The sequence below is a fragment of the Drosophila obscura genome, unplaced genomic scaffold (genome assembly GCF_018151105.1).
Source record: "Drosophila obscura isolate BZ-5 IFL unplaced genomic scaffold, ASM1815110v1 contig_185, whole genome shotgun sequence".
Classification (NCBI taxonomy): Eukaryota; Metazoa; Arthropoda; class Insecta; order Diptera; family Drosophilidae; genus Drosophila; species Drosophila obscura.
This window is the reverse complement of record NW_024542773.1, coordinates 1,316,740-1,338,274: the sequence shown is the minus strand read 5'-3', so window position 1 is coordinate 1,338,274 and position 21,535 is coordinate 1,316,740. Positions and strand designations below refer to the sequence as shown.

Here is a 21,535-nt window from a genome sequence, read left to right as displayed (position 1 = left end):
GAAAATTAGTGTTCGTAGCCACACCCCCGCCCCTAGACATGTCAACCGGCTTTCAGTCAAAAAACGGAGGCACTATTTGAAACAAAATGATGTTTTCCAACACACACCTGCTCCCAGCTCAACTGGGCGCATATATATACAAATATCTCTCTCTCTCTCTGACAGCTGCTAGTTAATCAGATAGAAAAATCGAATGTCATATGGCAATAACAAACGTCGGTATCGATCATCGAACTATAGTTGTCTCTTTCTCACCGTAACGTAACTTAACGGAATGAAGACGCAGGGTTGCAGTATGTTGCGGGTTTAAAATTATAGTTTTCTTGTTATGTATATTTAGTTTAAAATATATATCATATATTCTTGATCTGCTTGACGCGGGCTAAGAGCTAAGTAGGTAAGTGTACAAATATAATATAAAAAAATACTACAGCATTAAAAGTACTTGTTGTGCCTCACACGTTCGCTCGCATCGCAAAGAAAAAAGAAAAAAATAAATAAATTATAAAGAAACGTTGTCGTTCTTTTTGCTCCTATTTTGGATGAGTGGCATTATTACTATACAAAGCTGCCCGACAATAGTCTGTGGTGAATCGATATCGATGTGCTTATGCGCGGGTATGGTCAGAATGAATGCTATATGGATCGATGGATGGATGGATGAATGAATGAATAGATGGATGGATGGATGGATGGATGGATGCGTAGGTGCCGATGTCGTGAGTGTGGACTAAAGTTGTTATTGCTTGCACTTCCATGCAACGATTAACTCTATTCTCTATTCTCTCTCTCTCTCTCTCTCTCTCACACTCTCTCTCTATCCAACTTCATCTTCCTAGAGAACGTGTCTGTTGTGGGCCAGGGCATTCAGATCCTGGGGCGTCACATAGCCATTGATCTGTGGCTGCACTCGCGGGCCCGTCGTAGCCCCAGCGCCAGCAGCTCCTCCGCTCGGATGCGTGGATGTGTGCATGCCAATTGACTGTGGTAACGCCTGTGGCTTCATCAGGCCGGTGCGCTGCAACTGCTCCATGGTCGTATAGCCGGTGTCAACGTTCGGCTTGGGCGCTGCTGATGGACTTATGGCTGGCATGAACGCCTGTGGCTTCATCATTCCGGTGCGCTGCAGTTGCTCCAAGGTCGTGTAGCTGGTGTCAACGTTCAGCTTAGGCGCTGCTGATGGACTCATAGCTGGCAGATAAGGCGGCGGAGCAGCTGCGGCTGCCGCTGCAGCAGCGGGAACAACGTTCAGGGGCTGCAGCTTGTGCAGGTCGGATCGGTCGGATCCTTGCATCAAGTTTTCCGCGTTAAGCAAATGCTCTGGCGCAAAGAAGGAGGACGCATCAGGCGATGGCACACCACGTGGGCCACCGTTTGGGTCCATCTGTGGCCGGGACTTCAGAATGTTCACCGGCACATACCCAGTCAGGGGCATCCGGGCCATGGACAGTGGCATCGACATTGGCTGCGTGGCTGCTGCTGCTGCTGCGGCTGCTGCTGGGGTAGGAACATTGGCACCTGGCAAGGTATTGGCATTGGACGAGGGCCAACTCTTCATTTGGGTGGGCTTGATGTAACCACTCGATTGGTTGTGGTTCGCCTGCAGCTCCTGCATGCTGCTCCGCTGCTGGTCCCTGTCCCTGTCCCTCTCACTCTCGCTCTCCCTATCGTTCTGCACGAGTAGTCCGTGGCGCATGGACACATAACTTGTGGGTGCGGCGGGGCTGCTGTTCATGGCGCTAATGGCGTTCATGGGATTCATGCCAACTATCTCCTGCTGGTCGTCGTAGCGATCGTCCCGATCCGTGCATCCCCCACTGCTGGAAGTGTTGCGCAGCAGCAGTTTGGAGCTCTCGCTGCCGCAGCTACTGAAGTCGTGCGGCATGTCCTGGGGCGTGTACTGCGGTGAGTCGTCCACCCGAGTGCAGATGATGCCTCCGCTGGAGGCCATGTCGGGGCCCATGCCCAGTCCCAGGCCCCCCATATCCATCGGTTTTTTCAGCGTCTCCATAATGCCCTGCGGCAGCACCAGATCAATGTCCGACATCTTTCGGTACTTCTTGTACACCGTGTAGAAGATGACGCCCAGCACCAGGAAGGCCACCGTCACCTCGATCGTCTGGTACATGGCCTTCACGCTGTGGATGTCCGGCGTGCAAATGAATCCGTACGTTCCCCAATCGGATCTGTGCAGGCGGTAACCGGTGGCGTTGCTGCTGAATGTCTCAAAGGCGATACGCTCCTCCTCCCCGAGCCGTTCCAGGTGCATCTCGCAGCTCTTAGGCGACGCCGAAGCCAACGCCACCGCAGATCGTTCTCCACGGCCTTGCAGGGCACCTGTGTGGACCAGCCGCTCTACGTTGATTGCACGCACCGCCAGCTGCAGGGGATTATGGCTGGTGCATTGCGGTGTGGACATCACGAGCGAGCGATTTTGCCCGGAGAGTATGTAGCTGAACAGGCAGCTGGCATTGTTGTCGCGCAGCGAGATCTCGTAGTAGTCGACAAGTCCGGCCGGATGACTCGGCGGCTTCCAGTCAAGTCTGTAGCTCTGGTCCTTGTTGTTTGTCACCTGCAGCGTGGGCGGTGAGGGAACTGCAATGGAACAATGCAACACATTCGGTTAAAGCAACTGCAGAGTCACACCAGAATCACCCTCCCTCCAATCTAGCTACTCACCTCCAATGGCCGTCCGGAAGCGGATGACATTGCTGGGCTCCGATGGGTACAATGTTCTCGCCTGGATGCTTACCACGTAGTCGGTATAGGCGGTAAGGTTGCCCAGCTCATAGGTGATGAGCTTCTCCTTGTCCACCAGCTCGTCGGCAGAGGCCGGCAGCTTGAAGTAGTCCGTCGTGTTGTCGTGGTGGAAGATGCCCTCGTAGGCACGCACCACGCCGTTGGCCTTTAGGGGCGGCTTCCAGGCCAGTTGGGCACTCGAATTGCTGACGTTGTGGAGCTGGAGTTCACGTGGTTGGCTGGAGGCCGCCTCGCCGGTACGCTTGATCAGCTCGTCGCTATATTTGCTGGCCCGCGTTTCGGACTTCATCAGCATCTTGACGCTGTAGTCAGTGTAGGGGACCAGGTCACGGATCACATACTGCTTGGCATCGCGATCCTCGATCGCCTCTGTAGTGCAGTTGTCTGGCTTGCCGGCCGATCTCTGGCAGTAGGTGAGATTGTAGCCAGTAAGGATCACCGGGCAGACGCGCTCTGTGCTCCATTTGACAGTCAGCGTTGAGTTGCTTGACGCATCGATTGTCGGCTCCATCTTGGCCAGGTCGTCCTTCTTGTCGCTGCTGCAGATCAGCCACCGCATGCCAGTGTTGTGACGCCGATAGTTGGCCGACACCGCCATGTGGAGGGACGGCGGCTGGTCCGGAGTCGTCGTGAACTGCCGCTGCCTACTGTCCACCTTCTCGAAGTGTATGGAGCCCGCGCACTCGGACTGTAGGGCCGGCTTTGCCACGCACCAGAACACCGTGTAGTTTGTCAGCTCGAACACATCCAATGGCGACTCCCAGCTGACCGTGTAGCTCTTGTTGTTCGGATGATACACGCTCCGTATATTCTTGGGCACACGCTCGTTGATGTCTGCATTGCTGATGGGGCCGATGGACATGCGGGTGGCGTTCACCGAGGCATTTACGCTGTTGCTGCTCCGTATGAGGATGTCATGGTAGGCATTATTGTTCCAGTGCTCAATTAGGGCTGAATTTGATTCCACTTTGATCACTGAGGGATCGCTGTAAATAAAGACGAGTCATTAGCATATAGTCCTTAGGTTTAAATTCCCTTTGTATTCCCACCCTCTGAAACGTAGTTTTTCATCACTGGAAATAGTGATGGCCTCGTGTCGATAACTTTCTACACTATCGAAGTTAGCCCACACTCGCTTCCTCTTTGCCCTTTTTAGGAAAAGGGAAGGGGAAAAAGGGGGGGAAGAAAAGGGGGGGGAAGAAAAAAAAAAAAAAAAAAAAAAAAAAAAAAAAAAGGGAGGGGGGGGGGAGGGGGGGGGGGGGGGGGGGGGGGGGGTGGGTGGGGGGGGGGGTGGGGGGGGGGGGGGAGAGGGGGGGGGGGGAAGGAAAAAGAAAAAAAGGGGGGGGGAAAAAAAAGGGGAAAAAAAAAAGGTAAAAAGGGCCCCCCCCCCCGCCCCCAGAAAAGAAAAAAAAAAGGGGGGGGGGAAAAGAGGGGAAAAAAAAAAAAAAAAAAAAAAAAAAAGGAAGGGAGAAGAGAAGGGGGCGGGGAAAAAGAAAAGGGAGGGAAAAAAAAAAAAAAAAAAAAAAAAAAAAAAAAAAGTTTTTTTCCCCCCCCCCCCGGCGGAAAAAAAAAAAAAAATTCTTCCCCCGGCCCCCCCCCCCCCGCGGGGGGGGGGGGGGGGGCGCCCGGGGGGGGGGAGAAGAAAGAAAAGGAGAAAGAAAAAAAAAAGAAAAAGAAAAAAGGAAAAAAAAGAAAAAAAAAAAAAAAAAAAAAAAATTTAAAAAAAAAAAAAAAAAAAAAAAGGGGGGAGAAGGGCCCCCAAAGGGGACGCCGCCTTCCGTGATCAGAGTTTCTTGATACGAATACATGTTGCAAAACCGTTTCAACCTAAAATGGATTCAATCCCAGTCCTAATCCTTGTCCAAAAAGTCCAAGGACAAGACACTCTCTCAAATATGTTTTTCGTTGAACTCTTTGCCCCCTCGCACACGATAACTTTGTCTGTGACTTGTTTTCAAATGAGATTTCCAGGAACATTGGATTCGTTGGAAAAATCTTCAACTTTGATGCCAGCCAGCCAACCAGCCGCACACGTTCCACGAATCGTCACACGCACAGCGAGGAGGAGGCCAAGCCTCACACTGTCTATTAATTAGCATTCATCAATGGCGCTATGATGATGATAACGCTATTACTACGAACTCGAATCGATATGAAATGTCGTCCCCCCCATACGACGCTGCTTTTCTGTGCCGTCTTGGTCAGTGCATCTGTTTCTCTGCGGTGGCGGCTCCCCGACTTCCAGAAAATCGAATGTAAGCCGAACCGAACCGGAGCGGGATACCGCGAAATAATTGCACTGAAGCAATAACAGCTCTTGAAGAATTTCTGTATAAATATTTATGTACCTACATACAAACATACGATTCCCGTGTGCACATTCATATATACAGGAGTTGTGTGGAATTTTGTTGATTTATTTCCTCCTATTTCTGTTAAAAACAAAAAGCATCTCTCGTCTCCTCCCCCCACTCTCTCGCTCTCTCAAAATACTCTGCCGCCTCTTTGCTCCGCTCGCTCTTCTTTACCATAAATGAACGTGTTTTTTTTCGCGTTTACCGTCACTGTTGTGTGTGTGTGTGTGTGTGTATCACTGTGTATCTCTGTGTGTGTAGCACTTTCAACGAAATTTTAAAAATAAACATTTTCTCTAGAATCGCTATACTTGTACCAAATGTATGTACAATCGTATGTATGGACCTCTGGCCCCTGCCAATAAAATGTACAAATGGATGTGTTTCTTTTTTGTTTTGTTTTATGGCTGACCTGACTATTCAACGAAACAATCAAATCACTTGGAAGAATTGTAAAGGAATCCCCCGAATCGCAAAGGGCAAATCCCCACTCCCTTAGGGCTCAGATCTAATCAGATCTGTGGGACGATTTGATTGATTTATGATTCATATACATATGTATGTATGTACTCACACGAGGCTTCCATTCACACGATATTCACTGATAATGTACTTGAAGCCATCACCATTCAGCTCGTGTGGTGCCAGCGGCTCCCAGTAGAAGCGCATCATTGTCTCGGACGAGTAGACGTAGAAGCTGCCGTCGGTGACGCGGGGTGGACGACGCGGTCGCTCTGGGCCGGTGACAAAATTGTAGACCAACGGCTCGCTCCACATGGTGTTATTCTGGTTGCCGCGCACGCGCAGCCGCAGCGTATAGTCGTAGCCGGCATAGGGAAGTTCGGTGAGGCACAGAGTGTCCTTGATTGAGGAAGAATTGTTGCGCCAGTTGTTACGCTTAAGGGCGGCAAAATTGGCGGGCGTAACGAGCACTTGCCAGGTGAGGCCGTGTAGTAGTATATAGTTGGTGCGCCGTGGCATCTCCCAGGACAGGCAGATGGAGCTCTCGGTGCGATTCACCACGGTAAGATTCTGGCCGGGACGCGAAGGAACTGTCCGCTCAAAATGGTTCACCTCGATGATCTGTTTCTCCTGGCCCAGTGTGTTCCCGATGTCCAGGTGGAAGTAGTATAGCTTGGTGAACTTCTTGTAGAGTTCGTCGGTGATGTTGCAGGTGACCACCGGCGCAGCATCAAAGTTACAATCGACCGGGTACGAGTAGCTCGCGTCCTTTTGACTGAAGGTGAAGCTGACATTGTACTTGGTGATGATTTTGTTCTGCGGCTTCGTGAAGTTGCACAGCATGTAATTGAAGTCATAGCCCACGCAGCTGAAGTCCTCGATTAGCAGAGGCCGGGTTCCCACGTACACCTTCGATGTGTTAATCACGTAATAGCCGCACATGCACCGGTACTCATCCTCCTGCTCGACGGCGTCGCGAGCGCTGAAGATGATGGTCGTGTTGTTCACGATGCGGATGTCCGGCGATCGGCGGTACTCCTGCACCTTGCTCTTGAAGTACAGCTGGTCCACCGTACACGATTCAGCGGTGTTTGTCTCCCGGAAGTATGTCTCGTTGATGGTGCAGCTAATGTTAAAGTCGGCGCCGATTAACTGCTCGACCTTGTCGGGATAGAGCCAACCAGGCTCCACGGTGGCCACCGCCTGCTGGCAGCAGACGGCCGTGAGCAGGGCCAGCAGTTCGAGGACCTGCTGCATAATGGACCGACTCGGTTGCATTTGGAAGATGGATTTCCCCTCCTATAAGCAGCTATTCGGGTTTTTGTTTGGAATGGGCCAACAACACACAAACACTTGCGCACCAGCACCGACACCGACACAGGCACTGGCACTGACACTCACACACACGCGCGCGCGCCAAGAGCGAGTGGCCCTCCTCTCACACACACCTTTCTTGCACTGGTAGGGGCACTTGTTGGCTCTGTATTGGTGTGTGGTTCTCGGAAACGTTTATGTGATGAGAATTCCTGGAAAGGCCTTTATGGCATTTCGATTTGGCCTTTCCACCAATCTGCTCAATAGTTTATCTATTTGCACGACTTAGCCTGTTAATAGTTAATTTTTCCAATATTGGGTACACTTTAATTATTGTTTGTTGCACTGGCTACGAAAAAAACGGTACACAAAGATCTACCCCCCTGCTCGTTCGCTGCTGTCGTTTTCTTTTTGGCTAGATAGGCACTTGCATATCGGGAATCGATACACGATACGCAATCAAACACAACACTCAGGTGTCAACGGTCACACTGTGCATACCTGAAAAAAAAACTATTATTAAATGCGAGGTTGTAATAAATTAAAAGTGAACTCAGTGTTTCATATACCAAGCATAGGTTAAATAAACCGCTTAAACAATTAGTCGTGTCGTGTTGCAACAAAACATTGTTTCATCATATCGATGTATATCGATACACTATCGACAACCCTGTCGTGTATGAATGACATTTCAGATGAGATAGTGTGTGTGTGTTTGCCTGTGTAAGAAAGTGACGAATTACTTTTCATCAAATGGAAAATAATTTACTTTGAAAACACGTATAAATTTTTCTCAGCAACTCAAATTGGTAGTCACTACTATTATTTAATATCGCAGACCAAATCAGCGTCAGTACCCATAAAAAAAGCGAACAATTAGCTTACTACACAAGCGAAATGGCGGAAGGCGGCAGTAAACGTATCAACGTGGTTGTAAAAACGCCAAAGGACAAGAAAACTGTTGAGGTTGATGAAGATTCTGGAATAAAAGATGTGAGTACACAACACCTTGTGACCCAACCGGGCATGTGAGTCGGTGGCTCTCGCTACCCCCTCCCACCATCGTGCCACACAATTAATCCAAAGTACAGTGCATTTTTTCAAAGCGACTCAAATGGAAAAAAGGGTGGCAAAGTGCAAATGAAATGTCTTTTTGCTTCCCCTCGGTGTGTCTGCCTGTATGTGTGTGCGTGTGTGTGTGCTGGTTCGAGTGCGTGTGCATGCAAAGCGAGAGCTTTTTTGTTTCGTTCTGTTCTTGCGAGATAGTTTGCTGCTTGTCCCAGACCTTGAGGATCTCTCCCACCCGGAAGAGATCCCCTAGTAGATATTCAGTAGCGTCATAATTCTATATCTCATGTTCTGTTCCGTTGCTTTCGTGTTTTTCAGTTTAAAATTCTGGTTGCACAAAAGTTTGAGGCAGAGCCAGAGCAATTGGTGCTGATTTTCGCTGGTAAAATCATGAAGGACACTGATACACTCAAGATGCACAACATCAAGGACCAGCTGACGGTGCATTTGGTGATAAAGTCGCCGACGCGCAACAACGAGACACCGGCCCGTGCGCCCGCCGATGTGCGTCAGACGCCCTTCGGCCTGAACCAGTTCGGTGGCTTGGCAGGCATGGAGGCCCTGGGTGCCGGATCCAACACCTTTATGGATCTGCAGGCACGCATGCAGAACGAGCTGCTTAACAACGGGGACATGCTGCGCTCCCTGATGGACAATCCCCTGGTCCAGCAGATGATGAACAACCCGGATACCATGCGCCAACTGATCACCTCGAATCCGCAGATGCAGGACCTGATGCAGCGCAATCCCGAGATCACGCACATGCTCAACAATCCCGATCTGCTCCGCCAGACCATGGAGCTGGCCCGCAACCCATCGATGCTGCAGGAGCTGATGCGCTCCCACGATCGGGCCATGTCCAATCTGGAGTCGGTGCCAGGCGGTTACAGTGCCTTGCAGCGTATCTATCGTGATATACAGGAGCCCATGATGAATGCCGCCACAGAGTCCTTCGGGCGCAATCCTTTTGCTGGTCTCGTCGAGGGCGGCGGCGGCGGTAGCGGCGGAGTGACTGCCGTAAATCCACAGCAGGGCACTGAGAACCGCAATCCACTGCCCAATCCATGGGGCGGCGGCGGCGGGACAGCCACTGGCAATGGTACCAACTCCTCTACAAATGGCCCCACCGGCCAGGCGAATCGCACTGGTGATCAGCCCCCTAATAACGTACTCAATACGCCGGCCATGCGCAGCCTGCTCCAACAGATGGCTGACAATCCGACTATGATGCAGAACCTCCTGAATGCCCCGTACACACGCTCCATGATGGACTCCATGGCGCAGGACCCGGACATGGCGTCGCGCCTCCTAAGCAGCAGTCCCTTGCTCTCAAACAATCCCGCCCTGCAGGAGCAGGTGCGCCAGATGATGCCCCAGTTTATGACACAGATGCAGAATCCCGAGGTGATGAATATGCTGACCAATCCGGACGCCATGAATGCCATTCTACAGATCCAGCAGGGCATGGAGCAGCTGCGCAGTGCCGCTCCCGGCCTGGCCGGCAGCATGGGCATTCCGCCGCCACCACCCGGCATCAACACGGACCCGGCCAGCGGTGATGGTGGTCTCAACAGCCGCACTGCGCCCACCAACACGAACAATATCTCCTTGCCGAACAGCAGCGTACCAAATGCTGGCAACAACAGCGTTAATGCATCAGCTCCCGCCCTGGCCCCAGGTGGCGGACCCAATGCACAGCTCTTCAACGATTTCATGTCGCGCATGCTCAACGGCATGTCCACCAATGCAGACGTCACGCAGCCACCAGAGGTGCGCTATCAATCGCAGCTGGAGCAGCTGGCGGCCATGGGATTTGGCAACCGTGATGCCAATTTGCAGGGTAAGAAGCGATTAAAGCATGGCATTAACATTCTTCTGCGAAGTAAAATTGAAACCATTCTTTTGTCTCTGCCAGCTCTGATTGCCACATTCGGGGACATTAATGCGGCGGTGGAGCGTCTACTGGCCGTGAATCAGCTGTCCCTGAGTTAACATCGCTAAACCACCTCCCAACAACAAACAACAACAAAACAACAACCTTCAACATTGTATACAACCTGTCTATATATCTACGCACTACAACTATACCTAGACACTTATGGCCGCCCCGGAGACGGAAACTATGTGAGAGGGAGAGAGATAGATACATATATGAAAAGAGCGAGAAGTACAGAAAAAGAAAGAGAGCCCTAAAAGGGGAAAAGGAACACAGGGACATACACACACAATAATCCTACTATATAAGCTCAGGCAGGATTAGCTAAATATGGGCGCATTTTCATACACTCACTCACTGACTGGGAAAAAAAAATACCTTCAATCCTACACACATCCTACAAACACACAGAAAGACAAACAAAAAGAGAATCCTGGGATATGAAGAGGTGCGGAACATGGGGTGGAGCGGGTGGACAATAGAAAAGATATATACGTATATATATATATATATAAATATATATTGAGATCGAAAGAGAGCGATTTAGAGAGAAAGAAAATCCCCATACCAAAGTGTCGGAAGTGGGAAGATGCATAGTTGATATTTTTATTTGAATTTTTTTTGTTTGGATCAGTTAAATTCGGAAATGGACACACAAATACATACATATATTTAGATATATATATATATATATACATTTAGCATGAAAAGAAACATTTTACGTGCATGTTGTGCATCAAAAAGCGTAACCCAAGGCCATCGGTAGAATCTTTATGAGTGGAGAGCGAGCGAGCGACCGAGCACTGTCGATGGTGGCGTGGATCCCATGGTGGATAATTATATATATTTTGTTTGTCCTTCCTCTCCCCCAAACCATCCCCTGTCCAGCCTGTTGTTCCTTTCCCCCCTCTCTATACATTTTCTCCCTCACATTTTGGTATTTTCTACATACATACATACATATATGGTTCATATCTATCACACAATATTCCAATGGTGTTAACAAAAAGACGTAAAACAAAAACAAACAAAAACTTGAAATTCTTTAGTAAAACAAACACGAAAAAAAAAAACAAAACCAAAACGACAACAAATGTATTAATCTTTAATATTATTAGCCAACATATTTTGTTTGTAACTGTAACTGTAACTAACGGACTTCTGCTGTTTACGGTCGGGGAGCGTACGGAGTATATGTGGGTGGTGGTATGTCATCATACATATATATTTCTTTGGTTTTCCCCTCTTAATTTCCACTGCTGCTTTACTATCCCCAGCATTCTATATTGCCTTTCCTTTCCTCTCCTCTCCTATCCTATTCAATTTTTTTTTGTTTGTTTTCCCCTTTATGTTTATATATAAACTATAAAGTCTATTTGTATAATCTGTAAGTACTTTAACTATAAAATATCGCCACTCGCCGCCACTCCACCAACAGTTTTGGTGAGAGGGAGCGGATGCCAAAGCGGCTAACAGCAGAAGAGCAGGGAGAGCCTCTGTCCAGCGCCTCGACCTCCTGGACACACAGTGAAGTGACGGCGAGGGTGGTGGTGTTGGCGCAGGGAGCGAGGGAGTGTGGTGTGACAGAAAAGAAAGACGGAGCTATATACGTTTATTTGTTTAACGAGAAGGAATGAAAATGAAACTAAGTAATAATTATGTAAATGGTCACGTGTTTTAAAACGATAATAAAGCAGCTTTGGTTTAGATTAGACCAAGAAATGGGCATCTCTATTTGTTTTTGAACTGATCCACAATGCCCATGCGGCCATCGAGCTTCTTGGGTCATGCTAGCTGGTAAATGGTCTCTACCCCGAGAAATCTGGCGGCCTACTCATCTGCATGCCCCTGGGAACAGGCACTCGACTTCATAGCCAACAAAAAACGACCAACGCTTTAACCATTGTGTCTGCCTGGTGTTACTTCTCCTTCGTTGAAAAAAGAAATTCAAAACAGGGATTGTGCATGTACTTTTGGGCCCAGCCCACATGTTCGTGTGGCCTAGGTCTTGGTCCTTGGTTGTGTTTATTTATTACAGCAGCGGCTTGAGTATACAATCGAAACATTTACGAGTACGCAATTATATCTATAGACAACACTCAATCAATCAATCAATCAATCATCCAACACACACATTAAAAGCTTTACCAAATATTACAAACGAAACGATGCAGGAGGTTACGGTTACGCACACATTGAAGAACATTCCATGAGCACTAAACGTAAGAGAGAGTTGTCTTGGATCGTTATTGGGCTGACGGCTGACGATGATACAATGCTGAGAGGCAGAGGTCAGAGCTCCTCGAAGAAGGCCACACGCGCCTTGGTTGAGCCCGATTTGAGCTTCTTGAGCGTTGAGTATTTATTTTCACCGGCCTTGATTTGCGCCTCACTGAGTATGTCGAGGTTGCTCTGGTTCTCTTCGATTTTGTGTGGTGCTATCTCGGAGCGGAGGGTCTGCAGCTGGTTTTGCACCTGCTTTTTGGACTTGCGCAGATACTCCAAATGGTTGCGCTCCATTTCGTTGGTGATCTGCTCCATTTCGTTGTCGGTGAGTATGAACTCCTTTGGCTCGAAATCGTCCGAAATGCCACTCGAGTTGTCACCCTGAACCAGATAGTGTGATGCGGATGTGGTTAGTTCGGCCCCGCCGGCCGTTTCCATATCATTGGTAGAGCTACTCGTGGTTAGCGAGGGTGTACTAATCGCCGCTAGGCTGGAGGATGTATTGACCGCATTCGATACGGTGGAGGCGGTTAGCAGGCTGTCAGTTGATGATTTGCGTCCGCTGTTAAGGAAATGCAACAGGCGGGCGGTGGCCTCGCGCTCAGCCATTTTGGCACAGATGAGCTCCTTCTTGAGCTTCTCGGTTTCGGCCTCACGCTTGTCGTTCTCCACCGTCAGTTGATGGACAAAGAAGTCAGCGTCACGTATCTTCTTCTCCAGATCGTGCTTCTCCCGCTCGATCTTCATCTGACGCTCGCGCAGTCGATCCATTTCGGTCTTAAAGTGATTCGCCTTGCATTCAGTCAGCTGCATCTGTTCCTCATTGACGCGACTCTTCTCGAAGTACAGCTCCTTTGTCTCCTCGGAACGGCGCTAGCAAAACAATAGATTGATTGGACATTATAGGACTGGGTACTGTGTGCTCCCAAACTGTTTGATTCAGTTACCAACGCATCGCTCGCCATGCGCATCTCGTTCTGCAGATGCTCAAAGCTCTTCTCCAGCTCGTAGCGATCATGTTCGGCCTTCTCGCGCAACTTTTTCTCCCTGATGAACTTCTTGCGCTCGATCTGTCTGCGCTGCTTCTCCTCCTTCGCCTGGGCCTTCATCTGCTGTATCTCCATTGTGTCCGGCTTGCGGCGACGCATATACAAATCATGATTGCCCTTGCACAGGTCGAGTATCTGGATGGACAATGTACCACATTCGTTAGCAACGTCGTCGAGGAAATTAAAATACAACAAATTTACATTACCATTTTGTTGATGTGCAGATCCACCGAATAAAATATAAAGTTTGAGACCTTGGCATCCACCAGGCGAATGGTGAACTTTTTGTCATCGAAACTGACGTGCCGTATCTCGTTCCATTGGAACGTTGTCTTTGGCGTTAGCTTGTCACGCTCATCGTAGATGTTCAGTCCCACGGCCGTGACACCCAGCCACAATTTGGTTTTGTTCTTATTCTGTCGGGTGAATGGTGAATAACGAAATTAAAATGAATAGCACCGAGTAGTTTTGGGACTCACTGTAATAGGAAAGTAGTTGACACCGTACATGTCAAGATCTTGGGCAATTTTCAGATACTCCATTTCGACCTCATCGCGCGTCATTGGCTCGTGATCCATGTACCTGTGAATGTGAATGCATTGAAATTCATTAGCTTCGATTTCCGCGTAGATGGTGTGCATAGTGACCAAGTCTTGATGCGCTCCTCCCACATCTCGGGCGTCATTTGGTATTGGTCAGTCACACCCTTTGGCAGCAGCTCGCCCCCGGCAAGCATGCCGTCTTTGTAGGTCTCGTAGTCGTACGGCCCATACTGAACGTGGACCGCATAGGAGGCAAGCAGGACAGAGGCCTCTGGCCGACAATAGATATCCATCGAGAGGATGCTCTGCTTGACTTGCAGGAAGAAGAGGTGCTGCGTGATCTCCTGGATAAGTTCCTCGCTGACATTCTCCGGAAAGAATTTGGCATAGAAACTGAACACGTAGATGTTGTTGTTGGCATGCAGCTCCACCCGCTGATCCTTGACCTTCTTATCAAATTTAAGCCAGGAGACATTGTTGCGTGTATCCACATATTGTAGGCCAAAGTACCACGATTCACGCAATCCGATGGTGCGGCAGACGAGATCGAAAAGGTCTTGGCCCGAGGCACGCGGCTCCAGTTTGAACTCCAACTCGGAGTCAAATGTGCTCACCCGCACGGGCAAGGAACGATTCTTCTTGGACCCAAACGGGCTCATTGCTTCAATGCCGATTATGTGATGATTATGATTAATTGTGTAGTTATGTCTATATATATCTATATGTATATATATATGTGTGTATATGGGTGGTTGTGTATCGATGTTTTGTGTGCCCCGAATCCTATAAGAACTTGTTGCGTGCTATTTCGGTCGTTGTTAGTGGTTCTCCTCCTTGTTGCTGGTGTTGGCAATGCTACTCCTACGATCCTTTGTTTCACACCCTTCTACACATTTCCACACGGTCATGTTGCACTTAATTGAGTTGCTTTTGCTGCTTTTGGCAATTATTTGCTGAAGGCGGCTACGTACAAAAACAGAAAACATTTTAAGTTTCGTCGCATCACACTCAAGGCTGCGCATTCCCCCCAGAGCGGACAATCAAAGTGCAGCAGACTCACTCACCAATAAAATAGTTAAAGTTTATTTTTGACGAAACAAAAGCAAGGAAACTCACAGTCAGTGTGACCACGGACTCACCGATAAAATATACCGCGTGACCCTCAGAAATATACCAAAAAAATTGATGAAATATACTTTATTATACACCGATATACCATAATTCGCCCTTAAAATGGTGATAAAACAATAAAAATGATTAAATTTAAGTTGAATTTCGCGGTTACATGCCTATATTTGAAAATAACTAACTGCTAACTTAAAAAATAAATCCAACTATAGCTAAATATATTATAAAAATAATTAATTAAATTAATTAAACTTACTGAATTTTATTTTGGAATATCTTTGGTCACAAAATCTTCTTCATTACAGGATCCTTCTAAAATATTATATTCGTTTTAGGGGGATCGTTTAAATAAACTATAAAAACAGTTACTTATAAAATTTAAATACCCTTACTGCAGGACGAATAATGTATACTTTTCGATGCCGACTTTTTGCTGAGCAGTGTATGTAAATATTTAGTTACTAACTAGGGCAACTAAATGACAAATTTGATTTGGATAAAATCTTAATGTATGTAATGTAAATCTATGTAAAAAACTCACTGAAATTTGAGAAATGAGTTTGGTGGCTGCAAATTGTTACATGTATATTTCGAAGAAAAGGGAAGACTAAAAAAGGGACGTGCGCTCGAATTCAATGATATTTAACGACTTCTTTTCTTCCACGTTATAACGTTATTAGGCTTAACTAACTTATCTAGGGCGGTGAAGCGGGGCGAATTCGCCAAGAGCTAGAGAGAGCTTTCTTGCGCTCCCGCTCCGCCCTAAACTATCTTACACTAGACTTCAAAATTTAACAAAATATAAAAATTAGCGTCGCGACGCGACATTCACATAGACACAAATTTGAAACCTTTGTGAACTTGTGAGAATATATATTTTTTATACTTTATAGGACTGGAGATGCTTTCTTATGTGCCATCGAACATAAGGATTCATTAGAATACTAAATAAAATAAACCAAATAACAAAATATTAATACCTAAATTTACAATTAAGCTATATGACATGGTGATACAAATAAACACATAAATTGGAACTGGGGTACTTTTTTGCATGTAAAAAGACGCGTATGCTTCCTGCTCTGCTGGATAAAATCGATATACCCCCATCTAAAGGTACAATAATAATTAATAATAAGACCTTGCAAGTCGGTAATCTACACAGGAGATGTGAAATTTGTGGCTTCAATAAGGTTCCCAGCAGAGCTTTCAAAGCTTCCGGTCTCGGCAGAGAAGAGTATCTGCTGAATGCGCAGCTTGGCCCAGGAGCGGCTGTACGGATTGGTTATCTGCCGCAGCTGCGAGCCAATGCTTTGGCCAAAGTGCGTCATATCATCATCGGGATGTGGTGTGGCAGCTGCCACTGCCACTGGTGGTGGTGGTGCTAGTGCTGGTGCTGGTGGATCGACCTGCTGTTCCGACTCCGGCTGAACGCTGCGGCCCAGTGCAGCTGCTGAAGAATTGTAAAAAAGTTTTCTCTGCTGCTGTGCGTTTGGTTGGCTCTGAGCCGTGAGCTCTTCCTGTGCCTGTGGATTTTCCTCTAAAATGGAATCATCAATAGTGAGGTCGTAGGTCAATCTGCGTGCGCTGGCATTGGGCGTGGAGCTCTGCCGAATGCTGCGACCATCGGGAGTGTACCGGGCCACAGGATGCCGCCTGGTGCTTTCCGTATTGCTCACATCATCCGTTTCGTCACCACCCGCCGCCTCTATGGCATCCTCGCTCATGCTGATGTCCGAAGTGGCATTGAAGAGGATTCTGCTTCCTGGATTCACCGCTGTCGTTTTCTTTCGCTGTGAATGTGGATTATGTGCATAAAAGAGGGCATCTTCAAAGATGTATTGGGTACTCACGTTCCTGCCGTGGGAATGCGAAACGTTGCTTAGAAAGGAATCGGCCAGATTGAACCAAATGAGCTTCGTGTCGTAGGGCTTGCCCTGCTCCTTGAAGCGCCTGCGAGTGCCCAGCTCCTTGGAGTAGACGGTGCGTACGCTCTTGATTTTCCGCTTGATATCGTGGATCGACAGCTGTGGAATGTTGAGGGCCTCGATCATCGCAGTGTAGGCCCCCTCCCGGGCAACACGACTCTTGTAGGTCTCCAATTGTGGGTTGTACAAGCAAGGCTGCTGCTGGTACGCCTCCAAGAACTTGCTGATTGAAATGCTGCCGTCGCCCAATTTCCACATGGCTACAGTTTTCAGTTTTCCCACAGGTCTAGGTAAGTACACAAAAAATGTTTGTTTACTTGCAGCTTGTGTTGTTGAGCGAACTTATTCAAGCTGCAAGGTGTGCTGCCTAGTGAGGGGAAAATACGAACGAAGTAGCTCACAGAATACAAAGGAACCAACCAATTTATAACAAAATTGTACAAGCTATTCACTTTTGACTGTGATTTTGTGTGTTTTGTTTCAGATTTCTCGTTAGATGTTTGGTCGAAAAAAAACCATTAATTTATCGCACCATACAATTCTAAAACCATCGATGTTATCAATAGTGCCATCAATGATTTTGCAGCCCTACGAACAGGGTGACCGTTGACGGTATCTAAATACTTTTCGGGATATTTTGTCATCGAAATTGAGTTCAAGGTATATTAACGGTTAGTCGGTATATAACGTCTATTGTACATTGGCCGCTGCTGAAACTGCCGGCAAGGAGCAAATTAAATCATGTCTGTGCCTCGGACTCCATTCCCCTCCCAATCCACTCCCATTTGGACACAATAAACGAGGAGGAGGTCGGATGTGGTCACGTCTCAGACGATTGCTTTTAAATATAATATATTCATACACATACATATGTAACATTTATATTATGTTATAAAAATGAAGCATCTTCAAAGGCGGCGTTCCGAAACGCGTTCCTCTGTATATTTCGGTATTTTTTGAGCGACAGACAGTATATTTTGTTGATAGATACGCGGTCACACTGCCTACGAAACACGTGTAAATGTGTGTGTTCCGTTCCCCCCTCTAAGCGGCCCAGCACCAGTCCGAGACAGCCGATAATTTGCGAGCCAGTGTATTAAGACTTCGATCCGTTCCTGTTCGCGACACCTCTATTATTTATTAAAAATTAAAAGGTAAGTAACTGCACAGCTAAAGTTGCGGAAAATTCAATAATGTGCGTATGCCACACACATGCACTTTTCTTCCTCTGTGTCTGTGTTTCTGCGAATTTCGTTCGCCCGTGGGCCGTGCGTGTGTGTGAGTGGTGTAACATCAGTCAAGTGTGCGTTGCCATCGTCGTCTACAGGGGCAAGGTGGTAGATCGGCAGTAGTGTTGTCTAGCGCGTGTACGTACACGAGTGCTGCAATTTTTTTTTTGCACCTTTTCTTTTTGGTTTCGCCCTCTCGACGAACGTCCGTTGCAGCAACGGAATTCCTTGGTATTGTGTGTAGTAGCTTGGCTAACTGTGAACTGTGAATCATCGTGAAGCGAGCGGGGTGGCAAGGCAGACGAGACGCGACGCGGCACACGAAGTTGTCCGCTCAGCAACAGTGAAACCCGCAAGCACACGCCGAAGGCACAGTGGAAATTTTTCCGTTTTTGCTGACGCTGTCTAAATTTAAAATTGAGACCGAACCAAACATTTTCTGAAACAGTTGTTCGCTTCGCTGCGCTGTTCAGGTGCAAGGTGGTGGGTTGTGGGTTGTGGATGGGGGATCATATCTATGTACATACGTAGCGTCTGTGCCTTTTGGGCTGGAGAGGACCGGCGGGACGCCTGAAAGCGTGCTGCACATGCATACGCAGGTGACCCTGATTACGCAGGGCTGCTGGCAACCCTGCTGTGCACCGTTACATGACCTTGTCGTAACAAGCGCTTTAATACTTACAGTATTCGAGAAAAATAAATATCCTTTTTTTTTAATGCAGTAAGCACTGATTTTATTGGCATCTCGGCAGTATTCCGGAGTCAGTATAAGGCAACCCTTTGGCCTGGAAAGATTAAAAATCAGATTGAATTACAAAATACTCGGCAAACAAAAACTCAAAATAATAGTGTAAAATATATTTTTCTGTGTGTAGCTTGCAGAATGAACTCAAAGAAACGCGATGCGCAGCGCAAGAAGGATGCCCGCAACAAGAAGATCCAACAGATTCCCTCCACCAAGAAGGCCAACGGCCAGCCGGAGCGTGAACTGACGGAGGAGGAGAAGCTGTGCGCCAAGCTTGAGGAGGAGGCCCGGATCAGTGCCGAGGCCCGCTCCTGCACCGGCTCCCTGGCTGTGCATCCGCGCTCGCGCGATGTCAAGATCGCCAACTTCTCGATCACGTTCTTTGGCTCCGAGCTGCTTCAGGACACCATGCTGGAGCTGAACTGCGGCCGTCGCTACGGCCTGATCGGTCTAAATGGCTGCGGCAAGTCCTCGCTGCTGGCTGTGCTGGGTGGTCGCGAGGTACCCATTCCGCCGCACATTGACATTTTCCATCTGACGCGCGAGATACCGGCCAGCTCGAAGAGCGCCCTCCAGTGCGTCATGGAGGTGGACGAGGAGCGCATCAAGCTCGAGAAGCTCGCCGAAGAGCTGGCCATGAGCGAGGAGGACGATGCCCAGGAGCAGCTTATCGATATCTACGAGCGCCTCGACGACATGTCCGCCGACCTGGCCGAGGTAAAGGCCGCCCGCATCCTGCATGGTCTTGGCTTTGACAAGGCCATGCAACAGAAACAGGCCAAGGATTTCTCTGGTGGCTGGCGTATGCGCATCGCCCTGGCTCGTGCCCTGTTCGTGAAACCGCATCTGCTTTTGCTCGATGAGCCGACCAATCACTTGGATCTGGACGCTTGTGTGTGGCTGGAGGAGGAGCTGAAGACATACAAACGCATCCTAGTGCTCATCTCGCACTCGCAGGACTTCCTCAACGGCGTCTGCACCAACATCGTTCACTTGACCGCCAAGCGCCTCAAATACTACACTGGCAACTACGAGGCCTTTGTGCGGACGCGCATGGAGCTGCTTGAGAACCAAATGAAGCAGTACAACTGGGAGCAGGACCAGATATCGCACATGAAGAACTACATTGCCAGATTCGGTCACGGTTCCGCCAAGTTGGCGCGACAGGCGCAATCCAAGGAGAAGACCCTCGCCAAAATGGTCGCCCAGGGCCTAACCGAAAAGGTGTCGGACGATAAGGTGCTCAACTTCTATTTCCCCTCGTGCGGCAAGGTGCCCCCACCTGTGATCATGGTGCAGGTAAGCTCATCGATCCATCAATCATTCATCGCGCATCCACACATCTTTCTTATCTCTCACGTGTCGCCCCCCTTTTGTAGAATGTGAATTTCCGGTACAACGATGAAACGCCTTGGATCTACAAGAATCTGGAGTTTGGCATTGACTTGGATACACGTCTCGCTCTGGTGGGACCCAACGGAGCTGGCAAGTCGACGCTGCTGAAGCTGCTGTATGGGGATCTGGTGCCCACCTCTGGCATGATACGCAAGAATTCCCATCTGCGCATCGCTCGCTACCACCAGCATCTGCACGAGCTGCTCGATCTTGATGTCAGTCCGCTGGAGTACATGATGCACGCCTTTCCCGATGTCAAGGAGAAGGAGGAAATGCGCAAGATTATCGGCCGCTACGGCCTGACCGGTCGCCAGCAGGTCTGCCCCATTCGCCAGCTGTCGGATGGACAGCGTTGTCGTGTGGTCTTCGCGTGGCTCGCCTGGCAGGTACCCCACCTCCTGCTGCTGGACGAGCCGACCAATCACTTGGACATGGAGACAATCGATGCCCTGGCCGATGCCATCAATGACTTTGATGGCGGCATGGTGCTAGTTAGTCACGATTTCCGTTTGATCAATCAGGTAAGATATCAATCGAGATATAGATTCACGAAGAAAGCTTATGGATGATTGAATTTTCCAGGTGGCTGAGGAGATTTGGGTGTGCGAAAAGGAGACGGTGACCAAGTGGAAAGGCGGCATTCTCGACTACAAGGATCATCTGAAGAACAAGATCACCTCGGAGAACGAGAAGAAGGCCAAGGCGGCAAAGTAGAGAGAAGCTACACAGAAAACAAACACATTAGTTACATACAAAAGGTACACAAACACAACCACACCACAATACACAGCACACAGCACACAGCACACCTACACACCCCCCCCCCGCTGCCCTCCCCCCCTACGATTATCCCCTGCGAAATTACGATTTGAGTTTACACTACGCTATAGTCAAGTCATGTGAACAACCCAACCATACAAAAATTGAAACTACATAAGAAACCCTTATAAACCAAACACACACACGCACGCAAGAAAGAGTCCAAAACTCAACAAGAATATACACAAATTTTTAGCTGAATTTTTTCTTTTTTATGTGTCGAATTAAATTAAAAATAAACATTAAAAATGTATAAATATTTATATATATCGTATATATACATACTATATACATATATCAATCATTCATCATATGTGGAGTAGTCGTCGGAGAGGAACAAACAAAACAAAAACAAACAACAATAACTAAACAAAAAAGAAGAAAAGAAAGAAAAAACAAAAAACACTACAAAAACTGCTTGTGATCTTGCGCTTATTCGTGATTTCGTTTAATTCTCCGCTAGGTTTCAATATATATTTATAAATATATATATATATGATTTTTTTTTGGTAATTTATTTACGCCCTAACGATACGAGTATATATACATGATAGATACGATATATACACCACAGATCAGA

At 48.0% G+C, this 21,535-nt stretch overlaps 5 protein-coding genes across 6 annotated transcripts; 2 read left to right on the top strand and 3 right to left on the bottom strand.

Annotated features, from left to right (window-relative positions):
• Positions 1–681: 681 nt before the first annotated feature.
• On the bottom strand, positions 682–7,320 carry LOC111072738 (cytokine receptor). The gene is made up of 3 exons (XM_022364774.2): positions 5,689–7,320; positions 2,680–3,746; positions 682–2,595 (listed from the first exon to the last, which is right to left on the bottom strand). Exons 1-3 carry the CDS (start codon positions 6,852–6,854, stop codon positions 836–838), a joined length of 3,993 nt encoding a protein of 1,330 aa, XP_022220466.2. The 5' UTR covers positions 6,855–7,320; the 3' UTR covers positions 682–835.
• Positions 7,321–7,605: 285 nt separating this feature from the next.
• On the top strand, positions 7,606–10,292 carry LOC111072739 (ubiquilin-1). The gene is made up of 3 exons (XM_022364777.2): positions 7,606–7,883; positions 8,277–9,798; positions 9,874–10,292. Exons 1-3 carry the CDS (start codon positions 7,788–7,790, stop codon positions 9,948–9,950), a joined length of 1,695 nt encoding a protein of 564 aa, XP_022220469.1. The 5' UTR covers positions 7,606–7,787; the 3' UTR covers positions 9,951–10,292.
• Positions 10,293–11,864: 1,572 nt separating this feature from the next.
• LOC111072740 (moesin/ezrin/radixin homolog 2) lies at positions 11,865–14,875 on the bottom strand. Its single transcript, XM_022364778.2, has 6 exons — positions 14,776–14,875; positions 13,817–14,674; positions 13,649–13,751; positions 13,376–13,585; positions 13,068–13,304; positions 11,865–12,993 (listed from the first exon to the last, which is right to left on the bottom strand). Exons 2-6 carry the CDS (start codon positions 14,368–14,370, stop codon positions 12,187–12,189), a joined length of 1,911 nt encoding a protein of 636 aa, XP_022220470.1. The 5' UTR covers positions 14,371–14,674; positions 14,776–14,875; the 3' UTR covers positions 11,865–12,186.
• A 276-nt stretch (positions 14,876–15,151) lies between these two features.
• On the bottom strand, positions 15,152–17,321 carry LOC111072748. Of its 2 annotated transcripts, XM_022364790.2 has the most exons (3): positions 17,220–17,260; positions 16,693–17,053; positions 15,152–16,632 (listed from the first exon to the last, which is right to left on the bottom strand). In XM_022364790.2, exons 2-3 carry the CDS (start codon positions 17,023–17,025, stop codon positions 15,997–15,999), a joined length of 969 nt encoding a protein of 322 aa, XP_022220482.2. In that variant the 5' UTR covers positions 17,026–17,053; positions 17,220–17,260; the 3' UTR covers positions 15,152–15,996. The 2 variants fall into 2 exon arrangements, with proteins under 2 accessions (XP_022220482.2, XP_022220480.2); XM_022364788.2 differs by having other exon boundaries at positions 15,153–16,632; positions 16,693–17,321.
• Positions 17,322–17,786: 465 nt separating this feature from the next.
• Positions 17,787–20,925, top strand: LOC111072747 (ATP-binding cassette sub-family F member 2). The gene is made up of 4 exons (XM_022364786.2): positions 17,787–17,921; positions 18,872–20,040; positions 20,121–20,657; positions 20,719–20,925. The coding sequence occupies exons 2-4, from the start codon at positions 18,880–18,882 to the stop codon at positions 20,848–20,850; spliced, it is 1,830 nt and encodes a 609-aa protein (XP_022220478.1). The 5' UTR covers positions 17,787–17,921; positions 18,872–18,879; the 3' UTR covers positions 20,851–20,925.
• Positions 20,926–21,535: the final 610 nt, after the last annotated feature.

What these genes read in the sequence shown, in the direction of transcription:
- LOC111072738 (XM_022364774.2), bottom strand. Translation starts at nt 6,854, where the DNA reads ATGCAACCGAGTCGGTCCATTATGCAGCAGGTCCTCGAACTGCTGGCC. An exon ending in CGTGTGAATGGAAGCCTCGT is followed by an intron (nt 3,747 to 5,688) that starts GTGAGTACATAC and finishes CTTTATTTACAG; the next exon opens with CGATCCCTCAGTGATCAAAG. An exon ending in CTTCCGGACGGCCATTGGAG is followed by an intron (nt 2,596 to 2,679) that starts GTGAGTAGCTAG and finishes GTTCCATTGCAG; the next exon opens with TTCCCTCACCGCCCACGCTG.
- LOC111072739 (XM_022364777.2), top strand. Translation starts at nt 7,788, where the DNA reads ATGGCGGAAGGCGGCAGTAAACGTATCAACGTGGTTGTAAAAACGCCA. An exon ending in AAGATTCTGGAATAAAAGAT is followed by an intron (nt 7,884 to 8,276) that starts GTGAGTACACAA and finishes CGTGTTTTTCAG; the next exon opens with TTTAAAATTCTGGTTGCACA. An exon ending in CCGTGATGCCAATTTGCAGG is followed by an intron (nt 9,799 to 9,873) that starts GTAAGAAGCGAT and finishes TGTCTCTGCCAG; the next exon opens with CTCTGATTGCCACATTCGGG.
- LOC111072740 (XM_022364778.2), bottom strand. Translation starts at nt 14,370, where the DNA reads ATGAGCCCGTTTGGGTCCAAGAAGAATCGTTCCTTGCCCGTGCGGGTG. An exon ending in GAGGAGCGCATCAAGACTTG is followed by an intron (nt 13,752 to 13,816) that starts GTCACTATGCAC and finishes TCACATTCACAG; the next exon opens with GTACATGGATCACGAGCCAA. An exon ending in GCATGGCGAGCGATGCGTTG is followed by an intron (nt 12,994 to 13,067) that starts GTAACTGAATCA and finishes TTGTTTTGCTAG; the next exon opens with CGCCGTTCCGAGGAGACAAA.
- LOC111072748 (XM_022364788.2), bottom strand. Translation starts at nt 17,025, where the DNA reads ATGTGGAAATTGGGCGACGGCAGCATTTCAATCAGCAAGTTCTTGGAG. An exon ending in CGCATTCCCACGGCAGGAAC is followed by an intron (nt 16,633 to 16,692) that starts GTGAGTACCCAA and finishes CCACATTCACAG; the next exon opens with CGAAAGAAAACGACAGCGGT.
- LOC111072747 (XM_022364786.2), top strand. Translation starts at nt 18,880, where the DNA reads ATGAACTCAAAGAAACGCGATGCGCAGCGCAAGAAGGATGCCCGCAAC. An exon ending in CACCTGTGATCATGGTGCAG is followed by an intron (nt 20,041 to 20,120) that starts GTAAGCTCATCG and finishes CCCCTTTTGTAG; the next exon opens with AATGTGAATTTCCGGTACAA. An exon ending in ATTTCCGTTTGATCAATCAG is followed by an intron (nt 20,658 to 20,718) that starts GTAAGATATCAA and finishes TGAATTTTCCAG; the next exon opens with GTGGCTGAGGAGATTTGGGT.